This window comes from Entelurus aequoreus, linkage group LG08 (assembly GCF_033978785.1).
Source record: "Entelurus aequoreus isolate RoL-2023_Sb linkage group LG08, RoL_Eaeq_v1.1, whole genome shotgun sequence".
NCBI lineage: Eukaryota > Metazoa > Chordata > Actinopteri > Syngnathiformes > Syngnathidae > Entelurus > Entelurus aequoreus.
In genome coordinates, this window is record NC_084738.1 from 18000386 (window position 1) to 18028228 (window position 27843).

At 42.3% G+C, this 27843-nt stretch overlaps 2 protein-coding genes across 2 annotated transcripts in view; one reads left to right on the forward strand and one right to left on the reverse strand.

The window, feature by feature from the left end:
* The window catches only part of mmp25b (matrix metallopeptidase 25b), a 55337-nt gene extending 40108 nt beyond the window's left edge, over nucleotides 1-15229 (forward strand). Inside the window, exons 12-18 of the mRNA XM_062056469.1 lie at nucleotides 2826-3115; nucleotides 3175-3357; nucleotides 4291-4375; nucleotides 6378-6460; nucleotides 6530-6682; nucleotides 6754-7047; nucleotides 14552-15229. Coding sequence (XP_061912453.1) covers nucleotides 2826-3115; nucleotides 3175-3357; nucleotides 4291-4375; nucleotides 6378-6460; nucleotides 6530-6682; nucleotides 6754-7047; nucleotides 14552-14799 — 1336 coding nt within the window. The 3' untranslated portion in view covers nucleotides 14800-15229. The remainder of the gene's footprint in view (nucleotides 1-2825; nucleotides 3116-3174; nucleotides 3358-4290; nucleotides 4376-6377; nucleotides 6461-6529; nucleotides 6683-6753; nucleotides 7048-14551) is intronic.
* Nucleotides 15230-20344: 5115 nt separating this feature from the next.
* Nucleotides 20345-27484, reverse strand: ca15b (carbonic anhydrase XVb). The gene is made up of 9 exons (XM_062055789.1): nucleotides 27424-27484; nucleotides 27183-27255; nucleotides 27076-27102; nucleotides 24309-24479; nucleotides 24081-24229; nucleotides 23908-24003; nucleotides 22488-22560; nucleotides 22257-22420; nucleotides 20345-22185 (listed from the first exon to the last, which is right to left on the reverse strand). The coding sequence occupies exons 2-9, from the start codon at nucleotides 27253-27255 to the stop codon at nucleotides 21994-21996; spliced, it is 945 nt and encodes a 314-aa protein (XP_061911773.1). The 5' UTR covers nucleotides 27424-27484; the 3' UTR covers nucleotides 20345-21993.
* Between the last annotated feature and the right edge of the window lie 359 nt (nucleotides 27485-27843).

A 27843-nucleotide genomic window follows, 5' to 3' on the forward strand; every position in this document is an offset into this window, starting at 1 on the left:
AAACACATTTCGGGAGAACATCCGCACCGTAACACAACATAACACAACAGAAAAAATACCCAGAACCCCTTGCAGCACTAACTCTTCCGGGACGCTACAATATACACCCCCCGCTACCCCCTACCCCCCACCTCAACCCCGCCACCCCACCCCAACCCCGACCACCTCAACCTCCTCATGCTCTCTCAGGGAGAGCATGTCCCAAATTCCAAACAGCTGTTTTGAGGCATGTTAAAAAAAAAAATGCACTTTGTGACTTCAATAATAAATATGGCAGTGCCATGTTGGCATTTTTTTTCCATAACTTGAGTTGATTTATTTTGGAAAACCTTGTTACATTGTTTAATGCATCCAGCGGGCCATCACAACAAAATTAGGCTTAATAATGTGTTAATTCCACTACTGTATATATCAGTATCGGTTGATATCGGAATCGGTAATTAAGAGTTGGACAATATCGGAATATCGGATATCGGCAAAAAAGCCATTATCGGACATCTCTAATTCTGATTGCTTCAATTGAGACACCAGCAAACATCCATTGAGATGAAGATAAAAGGACCATAATGCCGCTCTGAATTAACTATCGAAAATCAAAATGCACATCGTTGTCTCGTGAGTGAATAAACTTTGACGAGCTCCGAGGCGAAAAAGCAGCTCACCAGCTCAATATCGCAGCAACAAGCTTGTTAGCGCCCTATGACAATGTGCCGCTAAAAATAGTTTGCCTGCGTTAGCACTTATAATAACAACATCACTGGTACTTTGTTAAAATTAAGGTCACGGAATGTAAATGGAGTATTGTTGTCGCTTTTTGGATGGTTATTTATTATGAGCGGAATAGAGGACCTCCCTCTGACTCCATTGTAAGCGGACTTTTATTTGCGTTCAAAAAACACATCTGTCTTCTTGTCTCTCACAATGATTGTGAATGATAGGCAAAATAAAAATAAAAAAAGGCACAGTTCCCCTTTAACCACAAACAAGGAATGGGGCCCTAGAGTGAACAATAGTGCTAACATTACACTTTAATAGCAACATCATGCTAGGTTAGCCTGTTTGCTGAAGAAAAACTAAATGATCAGACCACCGCTAGTTGGCAGAGGAAAAGCCTTTGTTTTAAAAGGTACAGCGAAGCCTTTTTTTCAATCAATCAATCAATGTTTATTTATATAGTGTCTCAAAGGGCTGCACAAGCCACGACATCCTCGGTTCAGATCCTACATAAGAGCAAGGAAAAACTCAACCCAGTGGGATGTCAATGAGAATGACAATGAGAAACCTTGGAGAGGACCGCAGATGTGGGTGACCCCCCCTGCGTGACCTCCCCCCCCCCCCCTTTAGGAATGACCGGATGCAATGGACGTCGAGTGGGTCTAGCATAATATGGTGAAAGTCCAGTCCATAGTGGATCTAACATAATAGTGAGAGTCCAGTCCATAGTGGGGCCAGCAGGAAACCGTCCCGAGCAGAGACGGGTCAGCAGCGCAGAGATGTCCCCAACCGATGCACAGGCGAGCGGTCCACCCCGGGTCCCGACTCTGGACAGCCAGCATTTCATCCATGGCCACCGGACCTGTGCCCCCACTTCCACAAGGGAGAGGGGGGCAGAGCAGAAAATAAAATAAACGGCAGATCAACTGGTCTAAAAAGGGGGTCTATTTAAAGGCTAGAGCGGGGGTCGGCAACCCGCGGCTCTAGAGCCGCATGTGGCTCTTTAGCGCCGCCCTAGTGGCTCTCTGGAGATTTTTCAAAAATGTATGAAGAATGGAAAAAGATGAGGGGGAAAAAAAAAGGTATTTTTTTGTTTTAGTATGGTTTCTGTAGGAGGACAAACATGACACAAACCTCCCTAATTGTTATAAATCACACTGTTTATATTAAACATGCTTCACTGATTCGAGTATTTGGCGAGCGCCGTTTTGTCCTACTAATTTTGGCGGTCCCTGAACTCACCGCATAGTTTGTTTACATGTATAACTTTCTCCGACTTCTAGGACGTGTTTTATGCCACTTCTTTTTCTGTCTCATTTTGTTCACCACACTTTTAACGTTGTGCGTGAGTGCACAAAGGTGAGTTTTGTTGATGTTATTGACTTGTGTGGAGTGCTAATCAGACATATTTGGTCACTGCATGACTGCAAGCTAATCGATGCTAACATGCTATTTAGGCTAGCGATATGTACATATTGCATCATTATGCCTCATTTGTAGCTATATTTGAGCTCATTTAGTTTCCTTTAAGTCCTCTTAATTAAATGTATATCTCATGACACATGTAATATGGCTTTTAATTTTTTGCGGCTCCAGACAGATTTGTTTTTGTATTTGTGGTCCAATATGGCTCTTTCAACATTTTGGGTTGCCGACCCCTGGGCTAGAGTATACAAATGAGTTTTAAGATGGGACTTAAATGCTTAAATTTTCCTTTCTTTTTCAAAGCTGTCCTCTGGTGGGAGCGTTTGCAGGGAGTGGGATCATGTCCTGTACCCAGCTAGGGGCAGGTTCAGTTCAGTTCAGTTCAGTTTCAGTTTATTTCGAACATGCATACAATACAATGTAGTTCTTCACATAGTTCCAGGTTAGAGGCGGAGTTATGCTCATGATGCACTTTTCTTCATAACATCGCGCAAACCATGAACAGCGACCTTTTGAGTACCTTCTCTTGCAAATATTACTGTTTGACTCTTTTTAATGATGTTATATTTCACGTAATAGGCAACATTAAAGAAATACATAAATCATAAACTATTTGTTTCTGAGGAATGGGGCCTATCAAGTGCATGGCCCTCATGATATCTCCCTCCTGACTGTCCCCTCTGCAGCGTCCACAGCTACCCATCGCCCGCCCTCTCCCCCGGCCTGCCTTCCACCTCGGTGGACAGCATCCTGACTCACGCCTTCAAAGCCTGGGGTGACGCCGCTCCCTTGACGTTTCGCCGCTTGGGCGAAGAAACCGGCGGGGACATCAAAGTGTCGTTCAATCGCTTGCTTCACGAGGACGGGTACCCCTTCGACGGGGAGGGGGGCACCCTGGCCCACGCTTTCTTCCCGGGCTCGGCCGACATTTCCGGCGACACGCACTTTGACGACCATGAGAGGTGGAGCTACGGAGGTATGGACGCACCGGTAGAACGCGACCCATCAGCATGTTGACTAAGTGTGTGCCCCCAGGAGACAGCAGCGGCACGACGGACTTGTTCACTGTGGCGGTGCACGAGTTTGGCCACGCGCTCGGCTTGTCCCATTCCTCCTCCGACCCGTCCATTATGAGGCCCTATTACCAGGGTCCCGTGGGAGACATCCCCCACTTCCAGCTGACCCTGGATGACAAACTGGCCATTCAGCAGCTTTATGGTCAGTCAATACTCAAAGACGACTGCTCTGTTTTTTTTAAAGCAGTATCTTTCACTGGCCACTTTATTAGGTACAACTGCACAGTGACATCCTGTGTGTCTTAATACAATAGTGAAAAATATTGAAAACTACGGCGCCCCTAAAGGGACATGGATGTTTTGCGAGATCTCGCAAAAGTATTGCAGAAAGTAATTCCGCTCTTTTGATAGTATAACCCTTGCACTAAATGAAACCTTCAGTTTGGGAATCAATGTATTTGACTGTAAATATATACAATTTATTTATAAATTGCTTTAAAGTAAAAATAAAACTTGCCATTGCAATATGGTATTGCTACACTTGAACATTACTTTATTGACTAGCTGGGGTTGTAACTGATCCCCCTATGACTAAGTGCAAAGTTCCTGTTTACCACATCCGTGTCTTCCTTCCTGACACTCATGCATGTATACATATGGTGTCACAATGTATAAGAATATTGCAGTGTCATTGCTTTCCGACCATAATTTTGTATATTTATCAGGCATCATGGGACTTTTTTTTTGTCATCTGTTATGACACCCCTCACCATGATGACTCACTAGGCTACGGATTCTTAAAATGTGGTATGAGTGCAACTTGTGCTGCAGTCTTCATCTGGTGGTACTCAGGAACTCAGGATTGTCAAAAACAAAATGACATTTTAGGCAAATACATATAAAATGTGTACAAATACACAATTGTTACACAAAGTTTTTTTGGTGAATTGTAAATAAAATCAATTAAATCAAATATATACGCCACAAGCAATTTACCTGAGGATATAAGCCACGTATCCCAAGCTAAACCATGATAAAAAGCAGACACACAAGAGCAGACGTTGTCAAAAAACCTAACCTTCAGGTGTGTTTATAGAATGTTTGTAGCATCCTGACTAACAACTGCTTTTAACAGGCACCAAGAATGGTGAGCGGCCGGACAGTGTCGATCCCAATCTCCCGGGTCTGCCCAGTCCGCCTCCGCCCAGACCAACACGGCAGTGAGTGAAACCACCTCAAACACAATTATCATGTTTACATTTATATCGGATTTAATTTTGGAAGGATATTTTACTAAAACATAGGCACTATATTATCTTAAATGGAGCCTAAAATACCCAAAGATAATGGTAATTCCTGCCGCAGTGCACTCCATAAACATGGTAAACATGCTGCACCATAAATTTACTAAAAAAATTAGCTTTGCACAAATGAGTATTCAAAAAAGAAACATTACAAAACATTAAAGCTGTATGACTTGAAAAAAAGTTGCATTGTTACTTTTTTTGTCTAGTCTGACTCTTAACTTTAGACCAGGAGTCCTCAAACTTTTTGACTCGGGGGCCGCATTGGGTTAAAACAATTGGCCAGGGGCCTGGCTGTGTGTGTATATATATATATATATATATATATATATATATATATATATATATATATATATATATATATATATATATATATATATATATATATATATATATATATATATATACACTACCGTTCAAAAGTTTGGGGTCACCCAAACAATTTTGTGGAATAGCCTTCATTTCTAAGAACAAAAATAGACTGTCAAGTTTCAGATGAAAGTTCTCTTTTTCTGGCCATTTTGAGCATTTAATTCACCCCAAAAATGTGATGCTCCAGAAACTCAATCTGCTCAAAGGAAGGTCAGTTTTGTAGCTTCTGTAACAAACTAAACTGTTTTCAGATGTGTGAACATGATTGCACAAGGGTTTTGTAATCATCAATTAGCCTTCTGAGCCAATGAGCAAACACATTGTACCATTAGAACACTGGAGTGATAGTTTCTGGAAATGGGCCTCTATACACCTATGTAGATATTGCACCAAAAACCAGACATTTGCAGCTAGAATAGTCATTTACCAAATTAGCAATGTATAGAGTGTATTTCTTTAAAGTTAAGACTAGTTTAAAGTTATCTTCTTTGAAACGTACAGTGCTTTTCCTTCAAAAATAAGGACATTTCAATGTGACCCCAAACTTTTGAATGGTAGTGTATATATATATATTCCTCGTGCACTAATTGACTGAAAGAGCGCGCACTTTGCCGATGTCATGTTATCGATGGGAAAATGCATTTTTAGACAACATGATTTGCCTGAGCGGCTAGGAGATACCGAGAGTAACAAGCGGTAGAAAATGGATTAGAAAGGAAAGATTTAAAAAAATAATAATACAAAAAAAAATATATATATATATTTTTTTAAACTTGGGACTTCTCGCGGGCCAGATTTTGGACGATGGTGGGGCGCATCCGGCCCGTGGGCCGCAGTTTGGGGACCACTGCCTTAGACTCTTAGCCTACACAAAGAAGTAATAAAATAGTAAATCTAAAAAGAAAAAGTCTGCAATAACAACACCATTTTACATTGAAGAAGTAAATTGATGCAAAAAGTACCAATTGTGTCAGGTAAAAATGTGTTAAATGTGCTTGAATAGCCATAGTTTTCAAATCAGTAAGTAATAAAATACATACTGTATAGTTAAAAGTTGGGCTTGATCAATTCTGTAAATTTCACTTTATTTGTAATGTTGCGAGATGAAAGATTTTTATACAGACAATTAATAAAAAGTAATTAGACAATAACAATTCCAAATATTTAGAGAACAACAATTTTACATAGAAGAAGTAGTGTAATGTAAAGTTGTGGGGTTTTTCTTTTTAAAAAAAACAACAGTCTAAGAATTGATTTAATTTAATGTATGTTTTATTTTACTGCTACCACACTCCTTTATTTATCATTGCATTTGTGTTATAATTGTATAATATTCTTTGTTTTCAGTTGGTTACTTTTGTAACTAAACAATAAACTTCTATTTTCATCACAGTGCATGCCATTTTGTCAGATATCTCACTAAAAAATTATAGTGAAAACAGGCTGAACAAATAGATTTGGGTAAAACATGTGATTATCTTGTGCCCTCTAGAGGATATATTTCAAACTACATGCAATGCAAACGTTTTTGTATTTGTTGCCCCAGGTCTGATCCGACTATTCCTGGCCGCTGTGATGGGGGATTTGATGCGGTGGCCAACATCCGAGGGGAAGTTTTCTTCTTTAAAGGTGCCAGTTTCACTCAAATTCCAACATCTTGAAGTGAAGACTTCATCTGATTTCTTCATCTGTCAAAAGGTGCGTTTTTTTGGAGGATCAAGAGAGACGGATCTCTGGTGTCCCTAAATCCGGCTCGGATCAAAAACTTCTGGATGGGCCTTCCAGCAGGCGTTAACAAGATTGACGCTGTGTATGAAAGGAAGAGCGACAGCAGTATCATCTTCTTCATTGGTGACTGAGTTGACATAAAGGTAGATCTAATAAAATAAGAAATGACTATTAATGCTTTATTTGGAATCCAGGGTCTCAGTACTGGGTTTTCAAGGACACGATGGCCAAGAGCGGATATCCACGGCCCCTTTCCGAATGGCGGATGACGAGGAAGAACGGTGCTCTGGTCGACAGGGTGGACGCCGTATTCATCTGGGCTCATAATGGCAAGACCTATTTGTTTAGCGAAGGAGAGTTTTGGAGGTTTGACGAGAGCCACAAAGGCCAGCAGGTGACCAGGCAGCCGGAACCGGGCTATCCACGTGATAACAGCCTCTGGACTGGAGTGCCCTCCCGCATGGACGACATCATCAGCTGGGGCAAAGGTAACATCACCGCCTTAACTCGTGGTTCCAACATTTAGCGTGATGGAATTACATTACGACAGAAAGGTATGACATGAAGATGGTAGACATGTTATCGCTATCAAGATGGAATGTTTCAATGGTGACTCTGGAATGAGACAGCAGGGTCACATTCCAGTCAACCATGTCACATCGCAAAAAGATCATTTACGTCACGACTACAAAATGACAACAGCCCCATTTGCGGCACTGACAAACGATTCTGTAGAACCACTAGGAATGGCAATCGCAAACGGGTTATTTTTCAGAACCGGTTCCTAATGTATCAAATCCTTAGAATCGCTTGCTATTTTTCACGATTCATTTAACAATTCTTTCGGGTGGGGATGACGACATTAAGCAAAGTGCGATTGATTGATTCTCAACCTGAGAACACAATGATCTGGCTGAATAAAAACATCCATAGAAAATCCTAATCAAGATGATCAAGATACTGTAACTGAGGACAAATCAGTAGACACATCTTTTAAAAGGACACTACCAGCTTCACATCAAATAATAGTAACTGTTTCTGAACAGTGTTGCTGTTTAACATGTTATTCTATCATGCAAAATGAACATATGCCAACAGTAATATGCAAACATAGACCCTCTTTATGAGCACCGAATTAGAGAAACCTCCTTCTTCATGGATGGTGTCAGGGCAGCAGCCTAAGCAGAGAAACCCAGACAATCCTACAGTATATCCACGGCAACTTCGTCTTGCTAATCCCGGGCTATCTTGAGGCGTTCCTTTAACAGTTGAGAGAAATATTCTCTTGAACATGTCCTGGGCCTTCCCAGAGGCCTGCAGTCGGTCAGACATGCTTTGACCATCTCTCCAGAGGCGTTCAAGAGGCATCCGAACCAGATTTCTGAACCACCCGGCTACGCTCAGTGTGAAGCAGCTCTACCCCAAGTTCCTTCCTATTTCTGAAGGCGAGCCCAGCGAACCTACAGAGGAAACTCATTTCACACGCTTGTACCTGCAATCTTGTTCTTTTGGTCATTACTTAAAGCTCATGAACAAAGGTAGTAGTAGTAGGTAGTAGCGTAGTTGTAGATCGACAAGTAAATTGAGAGCTTTGCCTTTTTGGCTTTATTCTCTCTTTACCACAACGGACTGATGCAAATTTTGCAACACTCCATACGGCGCACCAACCTCACAATTCAGTCTTCCCTCAGTTGTGTACAAGACACCAAGGTACTTGAAACCCTCCATTCAGTGGACAAATAACAGCTTATTATCATTAAAGCCACATACACACAAAAGTGTGCCTTCCTAGTAAGGCTTAATAGAGGCACTTTTAAAAGGGTCTAAATTCCAGCCTCAAGATGTCTGTGGTTAAAAATCTAATTAGGGTTTGTAGCGAAATAGTATCTTTCAAAGCACTCTTAAAAAAAAAGCTTTGGTTCCAAATGCAATCACAGACATGTTGCACAATGTGCACACTGAAAACTGACAGAAAGGTGTGGCTGCAGACTGTCAGGCTAGGGCGAATGAAGGGACTCAAATGCAGAGAGGGGAGGTTCTAAATAAGGCTTTTATTTTGAAAATAACTCTTAACCTCCAGAGCAGAAAATATACAATCACTATGAGGTTCTACTATATCAAAAAACGTTTCCAAAAAGGGAAAAAAACAAAAATCACTCCAACGGAGGAATAGACAAAAATAAGACGAATGTAACTAGCAACGAATCTGCTATAAAAAACTTTAACAAAAAGCACTCCAAACGGAGGAAGAAATAAAGGACTATCAAAACTTACTACTCTCACAATTATTCTAACATTTATATAAACAAAAATCACTCAAACTTTGAGGAAGGAAATAATTAAAGAAAAATCATAACTCACCACTGCGGTTGAAAAAGGTTAAATAACGAAGGTCGCTCTAAGGGAGGAAAAGGTTAACTCAAAATTACAGCTTGAAAAACGCTGGATAAACATACGTGGTCGTGGGACGAGGCAAGACAAGAACATGAACTAGGATGCAAGACAGGCACGAAGGATCGAGACAATCTGGCACAGAACAAGGGGAGGGATGGGCTTATATGGAACATGAGGGTAATGGGAAACAGGTGGAAACAATCAAGGGTCAGGGATGACGTCAGACTGTTGACACAAGAGGAAGGGCCCGTGATCTGAAACAAAAGGAGATGCTTTTTCAAAATAATACATGCAAATCACAAGACAGAAAAAACCAAGACAAGACTCTCCTCACCGCGGTGTGACAGTACCCCTCCCTTTAGGGCCGACACCTGACGGCCCAGGCTGTCCGGGATGGTCTTTATGGAAGTCTTCAATGAGGGTGGAGTCCACAATGTGTCGAGAAGGCACCCACTGTCTCTCTTCCGGTCCATACCCTTCCCAGTCCACCAGATACTGTCTGCCCCGGCCCCTGCTGCGAACTGCTAACAACTTCTTAACTTTGTAAACAGGACCGCCCTCAATCATCTCGGGTGGCGGAGGGGACGTGGTGGCTGGAACCAACGGGCTTACTCTAACCGGTTTCACTCGGCTGACGTGGAAGGTTGGGTATACTCGTAGGGACCGGGGCAGACTGAGTCGTACAGCAGAGGGTCCGATGACTCTGGTGATAGGGTATGGACCTATGAATCGGGGTGCTAATTTCTTTGAGGGTACCTTGAGTCGCATGTCCTTGGTCGAGAGCCAAACTCTATGCCCTGGCTGATATGCCGGAGCGGGTCTCCTCTTGCGATCTGCAGTCTTCTTTATCCGATCTCTCTGTCGGATCAGCACCAGACGAGCAGCTGCCCAGATGCGTCGGCAACGTCGGACCAGGGCATGTGCCGAGGGGACCGATACTTCCGGCTCATTGTCTGGAAAGACTGGAGGTTGGAAACCATAAGCACTTTTGAACGGAGAGAACCCTGTGGCCGATGTAGGTAATGAATTGTGTGCATACTCAACCCAGACCAGGTGTTTGCTCCATGTAGAGGGATTCTGGGACACCAGGCACCGGAGGTTGGTTTCCAGTATCTGGTTGAGGCGTTCGGTCTGGCCGTTGGCCTCCGGGTGATAGCCTGAGGTCAGGCTGGCCTTAGCTCCTATGAGTCTGCAGAAATCCCTCCAAAACCGTGACACAAACTGGGGCCCCCGGTCAGAGACAATGTCTTTCGGGAAGCCATGAATCTTGAACACATTGTCCATCATGATTTCTGCCGTCTCCTTGGTGGAGGGCAGCTTAGGCAAGGCAATGAATCTCACCATCTTGGTGAAACGGTCTACCACTGTTAGGATGGTGGTGTTACCTTGAGAGACCGGGAGCCCCGTGACGAAGTCCATGGATATGTCGGACCACGGTCTGGAGGGAATAGGTAGGGGCTGCAGTAGACCCATACGGGACCCGGATGATGTTTTGTTCCGGGCACGGACCGAACATGCCTCCACGTACTCCCGAACCTCCGGCTCCATGGATGGCCACCAAAATCGCAGGGAGATGGCGAACATCGTTCTCCGAACTCCCGGGTGGCATGAAAGCAGGGAGGTGTGAGCCCAATGGATCACTTGTGAGCGCAACCCAGTCGGAACAAACAAGCGATTACCTGGGCACCCACTAGGTGGCGGGGTTCCACCATTTGCCTGCTTCACCTCATCTTCTATTTGCCAGGTAACCATTCCAACCACACGGGACAGTGGAAGGATAGTTTCTGGTTCCTTGGCAACAAGCTCGGGGTCGAAGCGTCTAGACAGGATGTCTGGCTTGACGTTTTGGGACCCCGGCCTGTAAGATAGAGAGAAAGAGAAGCGGTTAAAAAAGAGTGCCCACCTGGCCTGCCGAGAGTTAAGTCTTTTTGCTTTCTTTATGTATTCTAGATTTTTATGGTCTGTCCAGACAATGAACGGAAGATCGGCCCCCTCAAGCCAGTGTCTCCACTCTTCAAGGGCAAGTTTGATGGCCAACAACTCACGGTTGCTGACGTCATAGTTCCTCTCAGCTTTGGATAAACGTTTGGATAAGAAGGCACAGGGGTGCATCTTGCCATCCTTCTCAGCTCGTTGGGATAGGACGGCTCCGACTCCTTCGTTGGAGGCATCCACTTCTACCACGAACTGGCGTTGTGGGTCTGGCATGGTGAGAATCGGGGCCGACGTAAAACGCTGCTTGAGGTTCTGGAATGCACTTTCAGCTTCTGGAGTCCATCGAAATTGTACCTGAGTGGAAGTGAGGGCATGGAGAGGGGTCGCTATAGCACTAAAACCCCTTATAAAACGTCTATAGAAATTAGCAAATCCTAAGAATTGCTGAACCCTTTTGCGACTATCGGGAGTAGGCCAGTCGGTGACAGCACTTATCTTAGCCGGATCCATCTGGACCTTTCCTGGAGCTACTATAAAACCCAAGAAGGAAATAGTGTTAACATGAAATTCACTTTTCTCTGCTTTGACATATAACTGGTTTTCCAATAGTCTTTTAAGGACCCTAGTCACGTGCACTTGGTGAGTATCAATGTCTGGTGAATAAATTAAAATATCATCCAGGTATACATACACAAATTGATCAAGGAAGTCTCTGAGCACATCATTAATCATAGTTTGAAAAATAGCGGGTGCGTTGGTGAGTCCAAATGGCATAACAAGGTATTCATAGTGTCCACTGGGAGTATTAAAACCAGTCTTCCACTCATCCCCTTCCCTTATACGGATCAGGTGATAGGCATTACGAAGGTCGAGTTTTGTAAATACCTTAGATTGTTGAAGTTGGTCGAATACTGAAGACATGAGAGGAAGGGGGTACCGGTTCTTTATAGTGATGTCGTTGAGTGAACTGTAATCGATGCATGGTCTCAAGGATCCATCCTTTTTGCCCACAAAGAAGAATCCAGCACCCGCTGGTGATGAGGAGGGGCGGATCAGCCCCGCTTTTAATGAGGCTGTGAGGTATTCCTTCATGGCCGCTTTCTCTGGACCGGAAACAGAATACAAGCGACCTTTGGGTATGGTGGACCCTGAGATCAAGTCAATGGTGCAGTCGTATGGACGGTGCGGAGGAAGAGACATGGCTTTGGTTTTACTGAAAACCTCTCGTAGCTGGTGGTAGCATGGGGGTACCGAGTTCAGGTCCGGGTACTCGGATTCTGTGGTGGGGTTTGCAGAGAACAGATTAAGTTGCGCTACACTTTTCTTTTGGGTATCGCCGATAAAACAGTCATTATTACAGTCCTTCCCCCATGCTTTAATTTCTCCTGTTCTCCAGTCTATCTGGGGGTTATGTTGAATCAGCCATGGTAGTCCCAAAATCAATGTGTGTGAGGCGGCTTTGAATAGATACAAGCGAATCTTTTCCTCATGGTTTTCTATGGATATGCGGATTGGTTCTGTGGCGTGGGAAATCATAAACAATTCCTTCCCATCAAGAGCTTTTGCTCTCATGGGTCAAGCTAACGGTTCGGATCTGATCCCTAATTTTGCAGCTAAAGACCAGTCCATCAAACTCTCGTCTGCCTCTGAGTCAATAAGCGCCCCAATGTTTGTGACTGTGTGATGTTTTACCTGGATCCTGGTGAGGGTACGCTTAATGGGAGTGGTAGAAATATGTTGACTCACTCCGATGGGTCGTTTCTTAGGGCAGGTGGCGACGAGGTGGCCCGGCTCTCCGCAGTAGAAGCACCTTCCTTCCAGCTGTCGTCTCTGACGTTCCTCCGGTGTCAGCCGCGCTCTCCCCAGCTGCATTGGATCCTCACCTTCCGCCTGGGGGTTTAGGTGACTTGACTCCGATGAAGCGGTGTAAAGATCCGGACCGTGATGCGTCTGATATTGTGCCGCTCCTCCCGTAGTGGTGGTTCGTGCGCCCCGATGTCGTCTGAGCTGCGTCAGTCGGTTGTCGGTACGAATGGCGAGCGCAACGAGCTCGTCCAACCCAGCTGGTAAGTCTAGTGGTACAAGTAGATCTTGAATATGTATGGCCAAGCCTTTCAAAAAAGTATCATAAAGAGCAGCGGAGTTCCACCCGCTCTCAGCCGCTAGCGTGCAGAATCGAATGGCATAGTCACAAACCGAGTCTCGACCTTGCCTCAGTCTGCTCAACTCCTGTGCCTTCTCTCGGTTATCTGTGACAGGATCAAATGTCATTCGAAGTGCCGTCTGGAAATCTGTGAGGGAGTTGCAGATGGCTGAACTTCGGTCCCATTCGACGGAAGCCCATGCCTTGGCTCTACCCTTCAAGTGGGAGATCATAAAAGCGATCTTCGCTCGTTCAGTGGGGAAGGCGTGAGGATTAAATTCAAAATGGATAGAACAATCTATCATGAATGTTTTGCTTTGTCCGGTTTCACCTGAATAGGATGCTGGAGGTGCCAGTTTACTTCCGGCTCCGGCGAATGACGTGGGCAGGTACGGGTGCCGATGCGGCGGTTGGAGGAAGTTGCCGGGCCATCTCCTGCAGCTGGGTGGTTAGTCGGGCCATGTGTTCGGCCATCGCCGTCTGGAAATCCTCTTGGCGTGAGAGACGGGTTGCCTGATCCTGGAGGGCGGCGGAAATTTGTCCTTTCTCTGCTGAGTCCATACTGGCCAGATTGTAATGTCAGGCTAGGGCGAATGAAGGGACTCAAATGCAGAGAGGGGAGGTTCTAAATAAGGCGTTTATTTTGAAAATAACTCTTAACCTCCAGAGCAGAAAATATACAATCACTATGAGGTTCTACTATATCAAAAAACATTTCCAAAAAGGGAAAAAAACAAAAATCACTCCGACGGAGGAATAGACAAAAATAAGACAAATATAACTAGCAACGAATCTGCTATAAAAAATTTTTAACAAAAAGCGCTCCAAACGGAGGAAGAAATAAAGGACTATCAAAACTTAATACTCTCACAATTATTCTAACATTTATATAAACAAAAATCACTCAAACTTTGAGGAAGGAAATAATTAAAGAAAAATCATAACTCACCACTGCGGTTGAAAAAGGTTAAATAACAAAGGTCGCTCTAAGGGAGGAAAAGGTTAACTCAAAATTACAGCTTGAAAAACGCTGGATAAACATACGTGGTCGTGGGACGAGGCAAGACAAGAACATGAACTAGGACGCAAGACAGGCACGAAGGATCGAGACAATCTGGCACAGAACAAGGGGAGGGATGGGCTTATATGGAACATGAGGGTAATGGGAAACAGGTGGAAACAATCAAGGGTCAGGGATGACGTCAGACTGGTGACACAAGAGGAAGGGCCCGTGATCTGAAACAAAAGGAGATGCTTTTTCAAAATAATACATGCAAATCACAAGACAGAAAAAACCAAGACAAGACTCTCCTCACCGCGGTGTGACACAGACAAAACTATTCAAGTGGAGGTCAACTATAAATCATTTAAAACCACTTTGTAAAGTCATCCACCTTACCACACGTCTCTCAGACACTTTAGTAGTGTTGGCTCCTCAACTAAGATTAACATGAAAGGGATACAAGATGCATAAATGTAACAAGACAAATGTTTATTGAAAATGCTTCCGTATTCTTTAGGTGACGCCTATTTCTTCAAGGACAACCAATACTGGGTAATCAAGAGTGGAGGACTGGACCAAGACGTAGTGACCCCAAAATCTATCGCCGTGGACTGGCTCCGATGTTCTGCTCCTACGGCCAATCCTAAAGACCCGAAGACATGCAGCTGCAACCTTACGAACTCGTCTTCCTCACATAGATGCAGCTTCCTTCTGGTGTCTCTTTTGTTGGTAATCAAGGAGTTTGTTCATAAAATACAAAGTTGAGTTTGGAACTCTTTGGTGTGTCTTTTAGAGGGTTATTTCAAACAATTCTTGCTACCTCTGTCATTTTGACGTAAATGCTGTAATTACAGCCGTTTTATCTCTTCAACCCGGTAAACTGAAACTGAAATGACGGAAGTGGTTCCAGTCCTGCACCTTGCTGGGGCTCAAACCCGCATCCAGACACCTCTTTCAAATGAGTTAAGCAGCTCTAGACAGCGGGTTAAAATTTCCAGGTTGTCAAAGCACTGTCTCCACTGGTTTACGGAGCGTACTGACCTAGGCTAGCTGACATTCGTTACACATCCCCAAACCTCACTCTCATCCAGGTCACGGCACCAATGTAACAGTGGTCATTGTGTGGACCAGCCAGACATCTCCATTGATTGCAAAGTTGAGCAGGACTAGCCAATGAGTCAAAAGCCTCCGGCTGTCAAACCTATTGTTCAGCAGAGCTCGTAAGGCTTAAGAAAGTAACCTTTAGGCAACATACTTTCGCTTGTTGGCATCTGTTACAATAGCAAGCAACAACTGGAAAGTGTTCATATCCTCAATTTGAAAACGCATTATAAATACCATGTTATTTTTTTTATGTTAATCAGGATGCATGAGAAAGTGGAAAGGAAAAAATATATAAATCAATTCAAAGTGTATTTATATAGCCCTTAATCACAAGTGTCTCAAAGGGCTGCACAAGCCACAACGACATCCTCGGCTCAGATCCCACATCAGGGCAAGGAAAAACTCAACCCAATGGGACAATGAGGAACCTTGGAGAGGACCGCAGATTTGGGGACCTCCCCCAGGGCGACCGGTGCGATGGACGCCGAGGGGATCTAGCATAATATTGTGAAAGTTCAGTCCACAGTGGATCTAACATAATAGTGAGAGTCCAGTCCATAGTGGGGCCAGCAGGAGACCATCTCGAGCGGAGACAGGTCAGCAGCGCAGAGACGTCCCCAACCGATGCACAGGCGAGCGGTCCACCCCGGGTCCAGATCCCACATCAGGGCAATAAAAAACGCAACCCAATGGGATGACAATGAGAAACATTGGAGGGGACCGCAGTTGTGGGGATACCTTTAAAATAAAGATAACTTCAGATTGTTTTCTTTGTTTAAAAATAGAACAAGCACATTCTGAAAATGTACAAATCACAATGTTGTTGTTTTTTTTTACACTTACATGTTGCGGTTAATATAATTATATATTTATTTGTAGTTATTTATACTTTCTGAGTAAATTATCTGATAATGTTCATCAGTCAACTCATTGGTTTTAATTTTCAATCTATCAAGATACAAAAATGATATCAAAATCAAATTACAGGATGTTATTTATGTAGCTTGCTCATTTTCCTCAACCGGTGCACTAACATCATGTGGTATATATATGTGTAGCATAATCTACAACGATACAAAGACTTGCTATTGTGACATCTAGTGGACACATTTGGAACAGTGGTTTCTTTCATTCAAAAATTTCGGCTCATTTTTATACTTAGCAAACTCATTCCGCGGGCCGGATAAAACCTGTTCGCTGGCCTGATCCGGGCCGCGGGCCGTACGTTTGACACCCCTGGTTTAAAGTAAATTAATGCATATTGTTCTAATGGGTGTCACCTTGACACAACAGAATGTTGATTGACAGTCAAAAATTAACATGTCTTCCTTTACTAGTTATTTTCACAGTTTTATGCATTTTTATAAAATATAAAAATCACAAGTCGAATCGCAATAACGGAGAGAAAAATCGCAAGTAGGTTTTTTCTCCAGATCGTGTTGCCCTAGACAACATAGTTGCTTATTAACGAGTATTTTGGACAACACACCATCAACAGAACCACTGTTGGAATAGCAGTACGGATCAGACAACTGGTGGTGCTTGGTGCTCATGGTGATGTGTTGTGCTGAAGAGGTTGAAATATGGGGAGTGTAGTGACGAATTTGAAAGTCTGATTGTTACACACAAACACAAATAGCTACAAAAACTCAGCAGGAGAGTCAGAGAGCAGAAATAACGATGATATTTTGTGCAGTTCAATCTTGACTGACAGGAGTCGTCATACAGTGAAACTGCGTCATCACATCAATAATCTGACTAGATTGACTGATGAAAACGGGACAGAGATCAGATTTAGGAAATGACTTTTGTTTGTACAATATTTGTATCATATATACCTTACGTGGTAATGTAATACCTTATGTGGTAATTAAGACATAAAGCAAGTCTTACCAACTGAATGTCAGCTGATTAGATGCAAGAAACAAAGGCAGCCACAATTTATCTCATAATCAAATTAACAAACTAACGTATCTTATTTTTAGCATTCAAACTATTGATCGGAACAGGGGTGTCAAACTCATTTTAGATCAGGGGCCACATGGAGAAAAATCTACTCCCGTATGGGCCGGACTGGTAAAATCACGACACGATAACTTAAAAATAAAGACAACTTCAGATTGTTTTCTTTGTATAAAAATAGAACAAGCACATTCTGAAAATGTACAAATCATAATGTTGTTGGGGGTTTTTTACACTTACATGTTGCGGTTAATAGTATTATATCTTTATTTGTCGTTATTTATACTTTCTGAATACATTATGTGATAATGTTCATCAGTCAACTTATTGGTGTTCATTTTCAATCTATCAAGATAAAAAAAAAATATCAAAATCAAATTACAGGATGATATTTATGTAGTTTGCTATTTTTCCTCGACTGGTGCACTACGATCATGTGGTTTATTTATTTTTACATATGTAGCATTATCTACAAAGAAAAAAGAATTGCAATTGCGACATTTAGTGGACACATTTAGAACAGCAGTTTATTTCATTCCAAAATTTCGGCTCATTTTTATAATTAGCAAACTCATCCCGCCGGCCGGATAAAACCTGTTCGAAGGCCTGATCCGGCCCGCGGGCCGTACGTTTGACACCCCTGGATTAGATGGTCTTCGCATCGACTAAAGGTAGGAGCACCTGATTTATGATTCAATAAAGGAGGCGCACTTTCGACTCCACGAAAAACGTGATACAAAAAATATACAAACAGGAAAAACAAACAGCAAAGGCAGCCGCAAGCAGTTTTATAAAAATATTTATCAATTTTCCACTGCTTATCCCTCACAGGGTCACGGGGTGCGCTGGAGCCTATCCCAGCTGCACTAATTAACATTATAAATTAAAACCACCAAATTTTGTGTGCAGTTAGTTAATTAGGAAGCTTATCACCATTCACCCCAAAGGTTTAAAACTAAATTAAGAAGACACACTTCCAAGCCAGAAGACATACCGGTATAAAAAGTTTAAAAAATATAATAAAACCACATACAATCCAGGACATTAAAATACATACAGATTTTTTTTTGTTTAATGTTACACACGTACAGTCTCTTTAATGTATTTTCCAATCAATTAAATAGTAAACTTCTTCATCGCTTCCAAGGAGCACCTGGTTCATGACTAAGCTAAGGAGGCGCATTTTCGACGCCGTGAAAAACATACTTTGCTTATTTTCGAGAAAAAAATTAATAAAAATAACACGCAAGCTAAACAATGTTCATGTGTCAAAAACGAAACATGAGCATTCTTGACATAGTGATGGCAGAAATATTAAGCAGCTGTTACGCGGGCTGTCATTGAGTCAGGCCTGGCCCTAACCAATCTGGCGCCCTAGGCAAGATTTTAGGTGGCGCCCCCCCACATCGGCAGTGAAGTGTATATACTCACAAGAAACCGAATAGCTTTGTCTTTGACCTTTTTTTTACTTAAAGAAAGCAAATTAACATATTATATGAGAATGTTATGTTATGATTATCTTTAACCGAATTACAGCAGTGCTCAAATTAAAAAACAGCATTCCCTCTCATGTGATATTGCTTAATTAACATTAATGATGTGCACTTTAACAACTAGGCTTACAACTTACCTAATATATAAAGGGGTGGAAAAGTGACTATTACCTGCAGGGCAAACATTAGCTAACCAGAAGGCAATAACAATGTAAACAAAAAACACCTGCTTAAAAGATCTAATACAAATGTCCCTGAGGAATGTAAGGTGGGAGTACTGTAATTACCTAACGTTACATTATTATTTTCCATAACAATTTAGCCCCCTCCACAATATTAACCCGACGTTAAAACAGAACTAGCTATTTATTGATTAGCAATTGCCGAATCATGTAACATTAGCTTAATGCTAAAAAGCCAGGTTACTATCACATTCTGTAACAGACAAATAATTTCATGTAGGCTAACTGTCATAACTGGGTTCTTGGGTTGTGTTCCTCCGGAAGGCAAAGGAAAATTGGCCCGTGCGAGGCGTGAATTTAAATACATGTTTATTTAACAATAAAAAAAGAAATAAACAAAAGGCGCTCACAGTGGAGGTAGAAAACTTGACTATACAAAACAAAAGACTTGCACGAGGGCGGAAATACAAAACTTGGGTAGAAACACAAAACTTGCACAAAGGCAGAAACTATGAACAATAAAACAAAAACACTAACTGTGGCATAAATGAACAAAACTTACTTGGCAAAGAACTGTGACATGACATGAAGTGGAGGGATCAAAAAGTGCGAGGACGCCAGGATGAACAACAGAAACAGACAGATTTAAATAGTGACGTGATCAGTGAAAACAGGTGCGTGACAAGACAGGTGAACAGGTGCGTGACATGACAGGTGAAAACTAATGGGTGACCATGGAAACCAAACCAAACAAGGAAGTGCAACCAGGAACTAAAAAGAGCCCAAAACCCAAGCAAAACAAAAACATGATTAACACAGACATGACACTAACGTTACCTACCTGCTACCTCTGTCTTTTTCTCGTTTCTCCTCCTCTTCTTTTCACTTTTTTCTTCCCTGGGCACCTGACAATTTTGGCCGTTTTGACATCTTGTGTTGATTTTTTGATGTGGTGACGTCCAAAACGAGTCATGATACGCACCGTGCGGGGGCGTGGGGGGGTGGGGCGCCGGGGGTGGGTGTAATGTTGTAACAAATAATATTTCTATTATATAGGCTTTACTTTGCATTTTAATTAACGTGGGATTATTTTTTGTATTTAGAAATAATAGTACCAACTTTTTTTTTTTTTTTTTTTTTTTCTCCAACATTTGTGGCACTGGCGTGGCGCCCCCTGATGGACGGCGCCCTTAGCATTTGCCTATACGGCCTATGCCACGGGCCGGCCCTGCATTGAGTTAGTTTATTCTCCAAAAGCGATCTTAAGATAAGTTTGTAGCCTTTGTGTGTTTGCTCAGTCACACATAGCTGACCCTCACTTGCAGAGCAGGTTGGAGACTGATTCATATCGTAATAGAGACCCTCAAGATAAAAGCCGTCACTGCCAAGTTTGCCAACGTCATAGAGCAGTTCAACGAGAAAAACGTGTCCGGTCATGTGATCGATTAGCCCCGCCCTCTTTTCCATAGCCAAAGACAGGATGGAAACAAATACATCTGTTGGTTGCATTCTCAAAACAAAAAACATTTTCACAGGTAATTAATCGTTACCCAAAAAGCACACATAGGCTGGTTTTGGGGCAATCACACAGAAGGTGAGCAGATTTTATTGATAATATGTATAGACAGAGTCAAACAGTCTTAATTTCATTCATGTTGCTCATTTGGAACGCCTTCATCAAAGTTGTTTTTTTTTCCCTTTATATATGAATTTTAAGTTCACACACATACATACATACATACATACATACATACATACATACATACATACATATACATATACAAGAAAAAAGTCACAGTTATGTCTGCAGTTAAATAAAATTTAAAAATTAAAGTACAAATGATTGTCTCTCACACACTCTAGGAGTGGTGAAATTAACCTCTGCATTAGACCCATCCCCTTGTTTACCACCTGGGAGGTGAGGGGAGAAGTGAGCAGCACCGGCGGCCGCGCCCGGCAATCATTTTGGTGACTTAACCCCCAATTCCAACCCTTGATGCTGAGTACTACTCAATACACAGGGAGGTAATGGGTCCCATTTTTATAGTCTTTGGTATGACACGGCCGGGGTTTGAACTCACAACCTACCGATCACAGGGCGGACACTCTAACCACAAGGCCAATGAGCAGGTTATATTAGGTCAAATACCAACAATGCCATTTGATCCAGGTGAAGCTTGATGAGGCATTTAGGACCACATCCCCACATTTAGCCGGGATGAACTCCTAACACCCACAAACTGGACACCGGACATCTTGGCTACACTACACTCCATAAAAATAATAAAAAAAGAACCGGGTGTGCCTTGGCGTAGGCAACCGTTCATAATCAACAAACAGGACACTCTCAACACCTGGGTTGCACCAACAAATTCTGTCCATAAAAATAACGGAAGTAACCGGGTGTGCCATGGTGGAGGCTAACTTTCATAATCAACGTGATTAGTCAACTTAGAGTAAAAATTACAAAAATTAAGAGCTGTTGTCAATATTTGACAACTTTAAGAAGCAACATTTGCATGGTGTTGGTCTCAGTTTGACGTCCTTTAAGTACACTACCGTTCAAAAGTTTGGGGTCACCCAAACAATTTTGTGTTTGAGCCTTCATTTCTAAGAACAAGAATAGACTGTCGAGTTTCAGATGAAAGTTCTCTTTTTCTGGCCATTTTGAGCGTTTAATTGACCCCACAAATGTGATGCTCCAGAAACTCAATCTGCTCAAAGGAAGGTCAGTTTTGTAGCTTCTGTAACGAGCTAAACTGTTTTCAGATGTGTGAACATGATTGCACAAGGGTTTTGTAATCATCAATTAGCCTTCTGAGCCAATGGGCAAACACATTGTACCATTAGAACACTGGAGTGATAGTTGCTGGAAATGGGCCTCTATACACCTATGTAGATATTGCACCAAAAACCAGACATTTGCAGCTAGAATAGTCATTTACCACATTAGCAATGTATAGAGTGTATTTCTTTAAAGTTAAGACTAGTTTAAAGTTATCTTCATTGAAAAGTACAGTGCTTTTCCTTCAAAAATAAGGACATTTCAATGTGACCCCAAACTTTTGAACGGTAGTGTACGTCAGTCTGAATGAGACAGTGTATTCAGTAAAATTATTTGACTATTATTTAGATTAGATTAGGTTACATACACATACACAAAAAAAAGATAATTAAAGGGCGGCGAAGGATCTGCAAAAGCATAACTGGGGACCGTTCTAAATGATGCTCAATACCAGGCTGAGAGCCAACAGAGCCAGAGAGGCGCACGATTTCACTGAGTCGTCCGTCTCTTCCCTCACACGCTGGGTGGTGACTGGCAGATCTGGCTGGATGCTCCTGAAGACGTTTACCATGAGCGGCGAATCAGTTGTATTGTCGATGCGCAGCTGTGTGCTAAAGCGGTCAATCTGTTGGTGGAAATATGGACACTTTGGAAGTCTGATCATCTCACACAAAAAGGCCACAAAAAGAGACCCACCAGCTCAGGGCTGATTCTGATGGGATCCTTAAAGACGGTCCAGACGACAGCTTCGTTGCAGGTGGGCGTGGTCAGCGAGCCGAAGTAACGATAATATCTTGTGAAGTCCACGCCTTCCAGTAGACCATTCAGTGAGATTTGGAGGGTAATGTTGACATGGTCACCTGATGGGGAGAAAATCAAAGTGTCAGCTTTACAAAAGTTTGGAGTTTGGCTTCAGCATCAACTTACCAGCAAGTGGGATTTGACCCAGGTAGGGGATGAGGTTGCGCCAGGATTCACTAGTAGTGATGCTACTATCTGCCTAAAAATGTAAAAATACAAGACAGGGAGATTCAGATTGGGATGCTAAAAAAACATTGTAAATTGGTCAGTGGATTTTACTCGTTAAGCACGTTCCTATAAGGCAGTGGTCCCCAACCAGCGGGCCACGGGCCGGTACCGGTCCGTGGATCGACACCGCACAAGAAATAAAAAATAAAAATAAAAAAAAGTTTTTTTTATTTTATTTTTAATTTTTAATTAAACCAACATAAAAAACACAAGATACACTTACAATTAGTGCACCAACCCAAAAAAGCTCCCTCCCCCATTACACTCATTCACACTCATCCGCACAAAAGGGTTGTTTCTTTCTGTTATTAATATTTCTGGTTCCTACATTATATATCAATATAGATCAATACAGTCTGCAGGGATACAGCCCGTAAGCATGCATGATTGTATTTTTTAATGACAAAAAAAAAATAATTCAAAAAATTAAAAAATTAAAAAATAAAATTAAAAAATATATATATATACCATATATTTCGGAGTATAAGTCACACCGGAGTATAAGTCGCACCTGCCGATAATGCATAATAAAGAAGGAAAAAAACATATATAAGTCGCACTGGAGCCCGGTCAAACTATGAAAAAAACTCAACTTATAGTCCGGAAAATACGGTATATTTTTTTAATTGCCCCTCCTCCCCCGGCCCCCCGGTCCGTGGGACAAATGTTCAAGCGTTGACCGGTCCGCAGTTACAAAAAGGTTGGGGACCACTGCTATAAGGTATTCAACGACCACATACTGATGGCGCGCTGGTGTCCTGGGCATGACGTTAAAGTGCATCCGGCAGTGGAGGCTCCTCTATGGGGTCTTGGGGCACTAGGAGGTTAACCCCTTTACTACTGTTACTCCAGGTGGCCCTTGGCAAAGGCCTAGTACCTGACTGCCCCTTAGCCAGGGATACGGTGAAGACCTCAACGGCGGAGCAGGCGAAGACGGTAGATTTAAGAACTACCACAACGGCTGCGATGGCGGAGAAGGCTGCAGCAGAAAAGGGTCCCCAGTCATCTTGGACTCCATGCCACTGGACCCTGACCCGATTCTGTCAAGGATTGTGTGGTGACTGTCTGTGCACCAGTCTCCCCACGTTAAACAAAGTCATGCACAGGCATCCTCCGTTAAGGGATACACCCCTACCAGGAGCATCGTCATACTCGTTTGAGTGAACGCCGATGACGATGACTGATGGAGCAGCATCAGGAGCAACTGACACTTGAGCATTGGTCACAGGGACACTGAGGATCGAACCCGCAACTTTCAGGGTGGAAGACAACCACTCTACCCCCTGAGCCATGCACACAAGAGAAACAAAGGGCTCACCTCAATGAAAAAGCCAAGAGCAGCAAGTCCCGTCGAGTCTTCGAGGGCGAGACTTGTGTTCAGATTAAAACGGGACTTGACATTGACGATGTGCAGCTGTGGGGCAGGGGAGTGCAAAGGTGAACATTTGTCTGTCACAAAGAACTATTTCAACATTTAACATGTGAACGCACCTCCATTGGGTAGCGTTTCCCATTGACGGTGTGCTCAGAGCCACCTTTAGTTGAGCGGTTGCCCCAGTGCAAGTGGAACTGCAGGCTGTCGTAGGGCTCGGGGAGACCCCCCCCTGAAATCTGCACCCCGTTTTTAATGTTCACTTTGACTGGAAGACAAAAAAGTAAGAAGAATTTGTCAACAAAACTGAATAGCAATGACGCTCAAGGTCATATCACAATGCTCACCTGTCTTGCCAGTGTTGGTTATATCCGCCAGGGCGGAGGTGTTGCCGAAGTTTGTGAAAGTAAACCCGGTCAGGTTTTCATCTTCTATGGTATCAGCAGTCGCGATGTTTATGGGCGACTGTCTGCTGCGGTTGCAAAAATTTGCAGCAATTACCGGCCATGTTCTGTCATCTGGAGGCAGAAAGGAGAGGTTTTGAGAGGGCCAGGCGGCAGAAAAGGCCAGCAGCACACTGCAAAAAGTCAGTGTTCAAAAACAAGAAAAAAATATAAATAAATTACTGGTATTTTATTTGAACTAAGCAAAATTATCTGCCAATAGAACAAGAAAATTTGGCTTGTCAAGACTTTCCAAAACAAGTAAAATTAGCTAACCTCAATGAACCCAAAAATACCTTAAAATAAGTATATTCTCACTAATAACAACTGTACTACTATATGAGTACGTATTTTCTATTGTTTCATTGAAAATAAAACAGCAAAGTCCATTTGGCTGTCATCTGTTTTAACATGAGACACAATTGTGTCAAAGTCATGATTTTTTTTTTAAATGCTTGAAATAAGAAATTATTACTTTAAAAAAGTAGTTTTATACTTGTGAGTGTTGATGACACAGCTTTGCAACAGTTGATATTCTAGTTTCTAGCATGTTTTACTCAATATAGCTCATCAAATCTCAGCAACAAGCTGTAATATCTTACTGAGATAAACAAACAAGTAAAACACTCTAACTTAAAATTCTATTAACACAAATATGACTGTATATACGACGGACATTGCCCTCCAAAATAGTTTCTCTCTCTTTGATGAAATAACATTGGAGGAATTGTTAAAATGTGTAAATGGGACAAAACAAACAACATGTTTACTTGACCCAATTCCCGGGAAACTTATCAAGGAGCTTTTTGTTTTATTAGGTCCATCAGTGTTAAATATTATAAACCTATCACTTTCCTCTGGTACTGTTCCTCTAGCATTCAAAAAAGCGGTTATTCATCCTCTACTCAAAAGACCTAACCTCGATCCTGACCTCATGGTGAACTACCGGCCGGTGTCCCACCTACCGTTTATCTCGAAAATTCTCGAAAAAATTGTCGCACAGCAGCTAAATGAACACTTAGTGACTAACAATCTCTGTGAACCTTTTCAATCCGGTTTCAGGGCAAATCACTCTACGGAGACAGCCCTCGCAAAAATGACTAATGATCTATTGCTGACGATGGATTCTGATGCGTCATCTATGTTGCTGCTTCTTGATCTTAGCGCCGCTTTCGATACTGTTGATCATAATATTTTATTAGAGCGTATCAAAACGCGTATTGGGATGTCAGACTTAGCCTTGTCTTGGTTTAACTCTTATCTTACTGACAGGATGCAGTGTGTCTCCCATAACAATGTGACCTCGGACTATGTTAAGGTAACGTGCGGAGTTCCCCAGGGTTCAGTTCTTGGCCCTGCACTCTTTAGTATTTACATGCTGCCGCTGGGTGACATTATACGCAAATACGGTGTTAGCTTTCACTGTTATGCTGATGACACTCAACTCTACATGCCCCTAAAGCTGACCAACACGCCGGATTGTAGTCAGCTGGAGAAGTGTCTTAATGAAATTAAACAATGGATGTCCGCTAACTTTTTGCAACTCAACGCTAAGAAAACGGAAATGCTGATTATCGGTCCTGCTCAACACCAACATCTATTTAATAATACCACCTTAACATTTGACAACCAAACAATTAAACAAGGCGACTCGGTAAAGAATCTGGGTATTATCTTCGACCGAACTCTCTCGTTTGAGTCACACATTAAGAGTGTTACTAAAACGGCCTTCTTTCATCTCCGTAATATCGCTAAAATTCGTTCCATTTTGTCCACAAGCGATGCTGAGATCATTATCCATGCGTTCGTTACATCTCGTCTCGATTACTGTAACGTATTATTTTCGGGCCTCCCTATGTCTAGCATTAAAAGATTACAGATGGTACAAAATGCGGCTGCTAGACTTTTGACAAAAACAAGAAAGTTTGATCATATTACGCCTATACTGGCTCACTTGCACTGGCTTCCTGTGCACCTAAGATGCGACTTTAAGGTTTTACTACTTACGTATAAAATACTACACGGTCAAGCTCCTGCCTATCTTGACAATTGTATTGTACCATATGTCCCGGCAAGAAATCTGCGTTCAAAGAACTCCGGCTTATTAGTGATTCCCAGAGCCCAAAAAAAGTCTGCGGGCTATAGAGCGTTTTCTATTCGGGCTCCAATACTATGGAATGCCCTCCCGGTAAAAGTTAGAGATGCTACCTCAGTAGAAGCATTTAAGTCTCATCTTAAAACTCATTTGTACACTCTAGCCTTTAAATAGACTCCCTTTTTAGACCAGTTGATCTGCCGTTTCTTTTCTTTTCTTTTCTACTCTGCTCCGGGGTGGACCGCTAGCCTGTCCATCAGATGGGGACATCTCTACGCTGCTGACCCGTCTCCACTCGGGATGGTTCCCGCTGGCCCCACCATGGACTGGACTTTCGCTGATGTGTTGGACTTTCACAATATTATGTCAGACCCACTCGACACCGAGGATGTCGTTGTGGCTTGTACAGCCCTTTGAGACACTAGTGATTTAGGGCTATATAAATAAACATTGATTGATTGATTGAAGAATTATCTTATCAGACAGAAAATAAGCAAATATCACCCTTATTTGAGATATTTAATCTTAGTTAGATTTTAGTTTTTGCGGTGCAGAGACGAGGTAGTGGTAACTTACCGCAACTTGTGTCATGATAACACCAGTCTAAAGAAAAGGAGAGACAAGGTCAGACTTAAAAATGTTGTACATGTTGAAAGATGGCGGCGGCTGAAAGCAATTCTTACCAATCGTATCGGAGGCAGAGTAGACATCAACCACAAAGAGGCACAATGCAAAGGCGAATGCAAGCCACTTCATCTAACAAAAAACAAAAACACAATAAACAAATATTTTATTTCTTTATTTATTTTGTCTTAAGTTATCTTAGCTTCTCATCAACTCAAGGATGGAGTTTATTAAGCAAATATATACTTAAAAAATGACTGGACTAAATAGCATTGAATAATACAAGCAGGTAAGTCGTACCTTTAAGGCTCCTGTCCTCTTCAAACTAGCTTCATCCTTCCTCCACCCTGCTTTTTATGAGCTCAGCTCCTTAAAAAAACGCCTTAATCTGGCTTTGACCTCTCAGCAACACTGACAACGATATCATCTATCGATACACCTTTTGTTTTTTTTCACAGACTTCTTGTCGTTGTTGCCAGCCACATGACTTGCAGATAACAAAACAAGAGATACAAATCTTTTTTTTTTCTCTTGCTCAAAATGAACACATTTTATTTACGAACAAAAAAATATGTAAATAAACATACATATAACAGGTTAAATTTGAGATATTTGTGAATTCCTCTTTTGTTGAAAAAAAATAGGATTTTTTTTAGCAACTTACTTTTTTTTTATTGTGTATTTTATTTATATTGCCAATTCAGGTACACAACTAACGCA

Coding starts and splice junctions, on each gene's coding strand:
- ca15b (XM_062055789.1), bottom strand. CDS start 27,255: ATGAAGTGGCTTGCATTCGCCTTTGCATTGTGCCTCTTTGTGGTTGAT. Junction 22,561..23,907: donor CTCTTGGCTTTTTCATTGAG/GTGAGCCCTTTG, acceptor TTACATTTTTAG/GCAGATAGTAGCATCACTAC. Junction 22,186..22,256: donor TCAGAATCAGCCCTGAGCTG/GTGGGTCTCTTT, acceptor TTCCACCAACAG/ATTGACCGCTTTAGCACACA.